This window comes from Fringilla coelebs (genome assembly GCF_963513975.1).
Source record: "Fringilla coelebs genome assembly, chromosome: 5".
NCBI classification, from domain to species: domain Eukaryota; kingdom Metazoa; phylum Chordata; class Aves; order Passeriformes; family Fringillidae; genus Fringilla; species Fringilla coelebs.
In genome coordinates this window covers 42,916,824-42,926,432 of record NC_140033.1, presented here as the reverse complement: position 1 = coordinate 42,926,432, position 9,609 = coordinate 42,916,824, and the positions used below count along the sequence as shown (strand labels likewise).

Here is a 9,609-nt window from a genome sequence, read left to right as displayed (position 1 = left end):
ATGATTCTAAAAGTCTATACAAGCCTTTTGCTCTTATTCTTGGTCAATTCTGTGTGGACTCGAACTGTGAGACAAGTTTATGATGATCTGGATCCCGGCCATTGGTCTCACTATACTTCTGAGTGTCCACGGGAGTGCTTTTGTCCTCCTAGTTTCCCCAATGCCTTATACTGTGATAACAAAGGACTTAAAGAAATACCTCCAATTCCAGCCAGAATTTGGTACCTCTATCTTCAAAACAATCAAATTGAAACCATTTCAGAGAAGCCTTTTTCCAATGCCACTCATCTGAGGTGGATAAATCTGAACAAGAATAAGATCACAAACAGTGGGATTGAGAGTGGTGCGCTGAGCAAGCTGAAAAGACTGCTTTACTTATTCCTTGAAGATAATGAATTGGAAGAGGTGCCTGCCCCCCTACCAGTGGGTCTGGAACAGCTAAGACTAGCTAGAAACAAAATCTCCAAAATCCCAGAAGGAGTCTTCAGCCACTTGGAAAACCTTACCATGTTAGACCTGCACCAGAACAATTTGTTGGACAGCGCTCTTCAAAGTGACACCTTCCAAGGACTCAACAACCTCATGCAGCTCAACATAGCAAAAAATTCACTCAAGAAAATGCCTTTAAGCATTCCAGCTAATACACTGCAGCTGTTTTTGGACAACAACTCCATCGAAGTTATACCAGAAAATTACTTCAGTGCAATACCCAAAGTGACTTTCCTTAGGCTGAACTACAATAAACTATCTGATGATGGTATCCCTTCAAATGGGTTTAATGTTTCGTCTATTCTAGACCTACAGCTGTCTCACAATCAGCTCACTAAAATTCCACCGATCAATGCTCACCTTGAGCACCTTCATCTTGATCACAACAAAATCAAAAGTAAGTGTGTATTACCAGTGTGAAAACATTCAAAACCATTTCCATTTTAAATATCTACTTAAATATAAAAATGCTCTTGGAGATAAAGTGATTAAAACCATGGAATCATTGAATAATTTGGGAAGGAAGAGACCTCTAGAGGTTATTTATTCCAACCTTCCTGCAATAAGCAGGGATATTTGATGACATTTCTCAGAGCCTGTCCAACCTTGAAATTTGCCAGGGATGGGGCATCCACCACGTCTCTGAGCAAACTCTTTTTGTATTTTACTGATTTTACAGCATATATGTTCTATTAAGATTCATGTCCTCAAAAGTGATTTTACAGCATATATGTTCTGTTAAGATTCATGTCCTCAAAATTTTTCCATTTTGTGCAAATGAGACAAGGTTTTATACCCAAGGCAACAGAAGCCTGTTGGTTTAAATAGTTTCATTTCCAGGACTGTTTCCAAATTCATCCAGGTATAGAGGGAGTGTGGTGGTTAGGGACAGTACATACTCTATATAATGAAAGTATCTAATCAGGGAGTACTTCATTTCATGCCAAAAGCCAAAATAAAAATGATGAGTTTTTATTCACCAGTGCACAGAAGGAAGCCAAGTTTCTATATTTATCTTCTCATCATTGTGATTTAATTGAATACATGGTCCTTTACCATTTTTTTGTGCTACCGTAGCCCAAAAATATATGAAAAATAATGGTTTGGTTTTTGCACAAAACACAGACCTAGGAAATGAAGATACTTCTTGACAACTTATATTTATTCATTGCTTTTGGCAAAATAAAAATGTGAATTCATCTTAATAAATGAATAAATTTGTATAACTGGCACATATTTAAGTGGCCTGCAAGAATTTTATCTGTTAATTAGAGTTAAAGCTTATGACAGATGTTGTTTCTGAACATATTTAATTGCCCCTTGGTTATTAAGAGATTTATTTTAATTACTTCACTGCAAGGCCTCAGGTGCAGACTTTATTCTGTCACTTCAAATGGACACAAAATTGAAATCAATGGAATGTAGCCTGTCCAGTTTAAGAACAGTTTTGTGTCTAGGTAGTATTTAAAGAGCTGTTCAGTCCTCTTCCTTCCCTGAATAAGTTTGACAAAGCTTAAGACCATGAAAATTAACTTTTGCGGTATGTACAAAATCAAGTCTCATGTTCCAATGACACACAACCTGTGAAACTGAACCATGATGCTTTTCCACAAATCTTGTATTCCTTAATGTCTTTACCACTTTTCAAAAATCATTGTCAACTTAAGCACAAGCTGGCTTGTGAATAACTGACTTTAGCCAAAAAAAGAAAAAAAAAGGGAATTCTTAGTAACTGAATATAAAATAGTTGCAACCTAGTACCTTAAATGAAACTTGGGTATCATGTAAGGATATTTCACCACAGAGAATAATTGTTCAAGAAGTAAGGTATAATGACATGGTCTCCATGAGGCTTTTCTGTAATAGATAATACCTTAAAGGGCCTTTAGGATTGCAAACAAAGAATGTAATTCCAACAGGCCAGAGTAGTAAGAGCTGCCACCAATTCTCAGGTGGGTTTTGTCTTCTTATACCCGGATCAGTCATTATTTTTAGATAATCAATGTGAAAGGTTTGAAAGAAAAATATCTTTAAAGTCCTTATCTGGTTTTTTCACAAAAGAGTCGTGCTGAAGGTTTACTTTTATGTGTGCAGTATGAGCCCTTTTTATAACATTAATTCTCTTCACAACTGCAAATCATTGCTTTATGTTCTATCTGTGAATCATAGTTACACTGTTATTGCAAGAGTTCAGACATCAGCATTTCGATGTAAATACCATTTGACTATGTTTTATTGAATGCTATTTTGTAATATCAGTTCTTCATATAAGTGCATGGCCTTATTTTTCCAGAGACCATTTATGAAGATACAGGGTCTTCTTCTGAAGCCCAGGAAAGCCATGATAGCCTCATCATTTGTCTCAGTGGAACAAGGATTTCCACTGTAATCCCTTCCCTAAGGATCTCAATACACAGAGGAAAACAACTATTCTAATTTTGGAAGTAAAACCAACTTAAATCCAAAACTAATTATGGCTCCAACAGATTTGCAACACATTTGTTCTATGGCATTTTAAAACACACATGTCTCACATTTACCTGGGAGATACACTTGTGAGGCTCTGGGGAATTGTTAAATAATGGAAAAGAGAATGTTTAAGTATGCAAAGAGAAGGTATGAAATGACATAACAAGTGAGCAAGGGTAAGCAGGTGGCATTATTCCAGTGCTATCAAAGGACAAATGAAAGGGAGTAAACAGTAAGTTCCCCTGGAAGAACACCAGGAGGCCAAGATAGATACTGTGAGCTAATATTATTCCACATTTAGAGAAAGGGAGAAATCCCTGGGCCATGTATCTAAATTTTGTTTCTAAATTGTAAGTTTTACTGGAAAAAGATCTTCTGCATTTCTTCAGCAGTCATACAGTATTAGCCATTAATGAGAACTTTGGCAGTTTTCCCTTATGGCAGCTCTAGGTTTCACGTTTAAATATTAAAGGACATAACAATTATGTTGACAATTGGTGGAATTAATCTTCTTTGAATAAACTATCCTATATTTTTTGATCTAATTTGTGGTAGTCATACAGACCTCCTTCTCAATAGAAAGGGATACACAATTGTATAGGGAAATTCATCCCATCTAAAGGAGCTGTCAGACTACTTTTGGAAGTATTCATCTCTCTCTAGAGTTTATACAGAGAGTTTAAATTGTTTACATAGGCTGACACAACTTCTACATGGATCATGGCAAGGTGAATTGTACTCTGGAAGGAATGACCTGTTCTTCCTATTTAAACAAAATTCAGCAATATATCCATGAAGAGTATTGAAAGAGAGAAAAAAGGAGAGAGACTTTTACTTCCCTGATAGTTTGGGTAGGATTTACTGTTTATGGGAAGAGAGCAATAAAACCCAAACCAATTCATACCACACATCATCAGGAAATAGCTTCTTCCTAGGTGGCCTGTGGTTAGATAACTGCTGCCTCACTTCAAGCTTGGAGCAATTAACTCAGTGAAAATAAGTGCAGTGAGATAGTTTTTGGTCAGAGAAGACAGAGATTTAGGATACACTTGAAGCCATCTTGTCTCTATGAACAGTAGTGCTGATCAAACAAAGCAGATATTTTCTGTTAGATAGTGTTGATTCACCCAAAACTTTAAATAGCTGCCTTTGTAATGAAAATTCTTAAGCTTTCTGTGTTGTAAATTCACACATAGAGATAAGCTGTAGCTTGTTTCTTCCAAAAATACCAAAAGCTTTGCCAACATTGATCAAATTTCACAAGATAAACAAACACATTTTGCCATCACGGATATAACAAAAACTTCAGGCCTTGGCCAACTGGATGTATTTATCTAGTTTCCATGACAAAGATAGAGTCCACTTCCAAGATGTTGCAAACATCGGGGCAATTTCTCAAAATAGAGTGGAGGGGGAAAAAAAAAAGTAAGTTATGGAAAGAGAAAAAGTAAGTTACGTTGTTATTTTTACTTCATAACATTTCTCTGATTTTGGAGATTGCAGTCAGAAGATTTGTGCATGGTATCATTACTAAATATTAAGGGGAGACTTTTTTTTCCTATCTCTTTATTAGTAAAGAAATTTGTTCCAAAAAATCTGTTACATACACATTTTCCAGTCACTCTTTTTTTTCAGTTAGTCTGGGGCCAAGATCCTCAAGCAGTTAGATCAATCAAAAAATATCATAATTTGGTAGAAGGAATTTGACATCTTTGACAAACAAACACCACTTCAGGGTTCTCTAGAGGCCATTTTGAGGCTGCCTGACTATTTAACAACTAAAGACAAAATATAAAAAGCATTTTAGCCAAGTGACAGTGCAGAGGTAACCTAGAGGAGACAAAAAGCGCAAACCCACACTTCAAAATATGGGTAATGATTGGAGCCATAGTTTCAAATTTTATCTATACAGAAACAAATTATGCATGATGTACGTAGAATTTGGAGAATTTGTTAGCATTCAGATTAGGAAGAAAAATACCCCATTGCACAAGTTATATTCTTGCAATTAGAACCAAAGTCACTTAATAATGTCAGAGAACAGAAAAGTACAGATGTTAAAAATTAAAAACACTACACGAAAAGATCCTCTGATTCAATACTGCTATTGTTTTGAATGCAGGATCTTCATTAGGGAATATTATCAGCCTAAAATTAATGTACTGACATTGAAATAAGTTGTTCAATACCCATCAGAATTAATCTTGCCTTGCTCACTCAGTGTAAAGAGCTATTTCTCAATGCTTACCATGTAGTTGTATAAGTTAGTATCCCTTTGTCCAAGGATAAACCATGCATCTAGTGGCCTTTTTTCATCATTGCACCACAGTAAACATGTGATTCACTGATCCAGCTCACATTATATGAAGATGCTTGTTTTCAATCAACAAAGTATTTAAATGGAAACAAAAGCAACAGTCTCCCATGCTAACATCAGTGGAAGTTTACTTTTTTTTTGTGTCCTAAGTGAATTTTATCTTCATGAACTTTTCCCATGGAAATAAGCTAACATGTTGATCTACACTTTCAGGTGTCAATGGTACTCAGATATGCCCAGTTTCCATTGCCCTGGAAGAAGATTTTGGTTATTACGGCAACATCCCTCGTCTCCGATACCTTCGTCTGGATGGAAATGAAATTCAGCCTCCAATCCCACTGGACATCATGATTTGTTTCCGACTACTTCAGGCTGTTGTCATATAAAGATATTGCAGGGCCACTCTTGTACCGTGAGAGTGCTAAGACACAAGTTTTGCTGGAATGAAACTTGTTCTAACTCAAATCAAGAAGTAACAGCTTTATTTGACTTTAATTTTTTTCTTTGCTTGTATCTTTTCTACAACTGAAAAGGTTGTTCTTTCAGAAGGGATTTTGTATGGACCTGAAACACGTGCTTAACACCTTATCCTATAAATTCATAATGTGAATATATTGAAAATCATTGGTGTAAGATCCCAGAAATTCCAAAGAAAATCCTTACTTACTCCACCTTTCTTGTCAAATGTGACAATGTCTACCCTGCTAACATAATTCCTATAGACAAGTTATGTGTCCTAATTTTGTTATATAGTAACTAACACCATGAATTTGGGTGCACTTGGCCAAATACATATGCTAATAAAATCATGAACTGCATGATTACTAGTTATCAGAACTGCCACTGACATTTCAGATAGTGACTCGTGGTGAACAACCACTTAACATGCAAATAACCCATAAACTGCTGTCATCCTTTGAAGATTAATACTTTTAAGGTGAAAAGTACATGGGGCTTAGCATCCAAAGTATACTAAATATATATCATTGTAGGGATTCATTCAGTGAATTTCAGAACTGGGATAAACTGATCCATCTCAAATCCAGGGATAAGAGAACATGAGATGTAATCCTGTTCTCTCAAAGCCCCAGTTTTCTGCTTTTTTATTCCATTTCTAGTTTTGACACCATTTCTTTCTGCAGCTTTGGGATCATCATTGAATATTTGATTAATTTTAGTTTGCAGAGAGATACAACCAAGAATAGTAATGATTATATATTTCATGGACTAGATACTTGATAAAAATTTGAATGGCTAGTTAATGCAATGGTGATGAAGAGAAAATTAAGAAACTCAGAGATACATCCCCTCCCAATTATTTACTGAACTAGGAAAGCACTTGTATAGGAACTGTATCATTTAAGCAAATGCAATCAACTCAGAGCAGTATTCAGCTACCTGCTAACTCACATACATGCACACAATAACACTGGATTTTAGAGAAGTCCAGATTATTAGAACACAATACATTAACAATTCACTAACACGGGAGATATCAAAAGGTAACTTTTAATGAAATATGGCTGATTTTATCAAATCTAGTTGATTTTTTTCTATTTTATAATATTGGCTTTCAATAAATGACTTGAATATTAGAATCAACTATTCGCTGACAGAGCATGACATTCTTATTTCTGCTAGCCAGCACAGCAGACTATCCATCAGTCATTATTTTAGTCTTCTTGCATTTCTAGATAGAAGCAATTAGTTGCATCTACTGCTAACATTTTAAGACTGGCCTCAGTAGCAAGCATTTAAAGACTATGCACATGGTATAATTTTAGCTTTGCAGATTAGGTATTTTCTTAAAAGTAGATTTTTCAAAGTGTTGAGAACAGTAATTTCTGACAATCAATCCTTCTTATCTGAAAATCAGGCCTTATTCTGATCCAGAGAACATGTGGAAATAGCCTAGTGTAGAAACCCAGCATAGGAATAACCCATTCAGAAATCTGATCACTAAATCATTTATTTTTGCTGTTCATTTTAATGTGATTGCTGAGAAACTCCTGCCCTTCTAACAGAAGTATTTTCTGTACCTCTGTGTTCACCCTATATGAAAAAATACAGCTTTAAAAAGTCTTTACAATATATATGCATGTTTAGTTATGTTCTTTACTCAATAATAGCATATTAATTTATTTTTGGAAAAAGAATTATGTGAAAATACTGCTAATTAAATTATAACAATAATTATGTTCTTGTACTTGGAAGTTAATTTCTACTTTAAACAAAGAGCAAATACAGGTACTTCAAAGTGAATATTCAGAGGCATATACACACTTGATTGTGGGGTTAAGCTTCTTTACTGCATGTACGTGGCCATTTGTAACAGTTTTAATATTCTTAGCCATCCTGGGAAAGTTGGTGAAATTTCCTTTCAGACTACAATAGCAGGCCTAAATTGCATTATTGTGTGGTACTAAACAATGTAGGCTTTTAGCCACTACACAGTCAGTTCATTCATTGTGCCAGAAGACTATAAAGGAATATGTAAAACCCATTGTCTTTTTCCTAATGTTGAGACCCAGTAATACAATGCAAAAAGCATCACTGTGCTTGAGAGTCTGATGTTAATTCTTCCTAATCCAAGATTTCTCTAAGACTTCCCACAGATATTTCCTGGTCCAGAAAAAAATGTGTTCTTTTCCTCTGAAAGAAGGGAGGAATACACCTCTCAGCTGTCCTGTCTGAAAGTGCAGCTGGAATCATAGAACAATTTGCTTCCCTTACTTGTCAGAACACGTTGCAATCAGTTTTGAATGGAATACCATGGAAACAAAGACATTTACAAGCATGACAAGCTGACAACAGGTCACCATGAGTGCACTGTAGCCATGGTCCGTCACTGATCAAACCATGAACATCCAGTGCTTTTTGCAGAAATCCATCTTACATATTAGGTAATTTTGAGATTAGGGTTGTTAACACAGATGTGCTATCACCTCAGCCAGGGTACAGACAGTTGCCCTCAAAAGAAAAGTATTAAAGCAAAGCTAGAGACTCAAGAACTGAAAAATACCCAGACGTTTCTGACATGTCTGCCAGCAGGATTGGACGCTGGAATGCTGGGTCTATCAAAAGGCTGTGGGGTTTTATAACACAGCTGGCTCTGCAGGAAGAAAAGTCCTTTTCAGATGCTGCCAGCATAGTTGAAAATTTAGCCACATGTGTGGTTCCCCTGCTCCATACTGTTCTCTGGCATTTTCTGTTTCTTTCTCAAGAGTCCAGCGTGCCACCACTATTCTTCAACATTCTGAGGGGAAAACATCACCATAGCAATCATGCAGAGATGCCAGTGACCACAGCAGCCTGTATGACAACTGAACACAAACACTGAAGTAAACATTCAGAAGAAAACTAATTTGCATTTTTGCAATTGCTAACTCCAGCACATATCCTGGGTCATTGGAGGGATTTTCAGTGACCCTTGCTGCACCCAAATGGTTTCCAATGTTTGCTACAAGTAGTTGCTCTTCACTTTTCCATCCTAGAAGAAGTATTTGCTGATATCAAATTGCAGCTATTTTCATTACCTACCTGGAATTAGGTAACTGTAACATCTACATTTCTGTGTTGATTGTTAAACAGCTAATATCCCTCTTCTGCCAAGCATGGCTGAGAATCCTTGGTGCTGTTAAAGTCAGCAAGTTAATGTCTATCTCTTGACTGAAAGTCTCTTGCATAATTGCATTTTTTTTACCCAGACTTGCTTACCCATTTAAACATGATGAGAGGGCACCACACTGTCTCTGTGGTGATACTCAGGAATAGTAACAACCACTTCAGGTCGAGCGTATGAAACAATATCCATAATTCACATCATGTTCTGTCCTAGCTAACTTACTATCTCACCCATTTGTAGAAGTGATATTGTTTCTAAGCCCTCTAGCAGCCCTAGTTCCAGCAAATCTACACTTTAATGAATTCAAAATCTTTCCCAAACAGTTTTTTCTTACACTCCCTGCCCTGCTGCCAACAGCCTGTATATTTTTCTTACTGGTTTTGTTTTGATTTCTGCAGCAGCTGGATGAGTCAAGAGGAGGGTCATTAAGATTATCAGAAGGCTGGGACACCTCTCCTGTGAAGACAGAGAGGGCTGTGGCTGCTCAGCCTGCAGAAGAAAAGGCTGCAGAAAAGTTGTAGGTGCCCTGTGCTTGGAAGTGTTCAAGGCCAGGTTGGATGAGGCTCTGATCAACCTGGTGTACTGGAAGGTTCTGTTCCCGTGACAGAGCTCTTGGAATTAGATGACCCTAAAGGTCTGTTCCAATCTAAATCACTTTATGATTCTACATCCATTTGACCAAACCATCTGCCTATCAGCTTTATTTAGT

At 36.5% G+C, this 9,609-nt stretch overlaps 1 protein-coding gene across 1 annotated transcript; it reads left to right on the top strand.

The window, feature by feature from the left end:
* On the top strand, nt 1-5,661 carry KERA (keratocan; the record flags this gene model as incomplete). Its single annotated transcript, XM_084206167.1, has 2 exons — nt 1-886; nt 5,489-5,661. The coding sequence occupies 2 exons, from the start codon at nt 1-3 to the stop codon at nt 5,659-5,661; spliced, it is 1,059 nt and encodes a 352-aa protein (XP_084062293.1).
* Between the last annotated feature and the right edge of the window lie 3,948 nt (nt 5,662-9,609).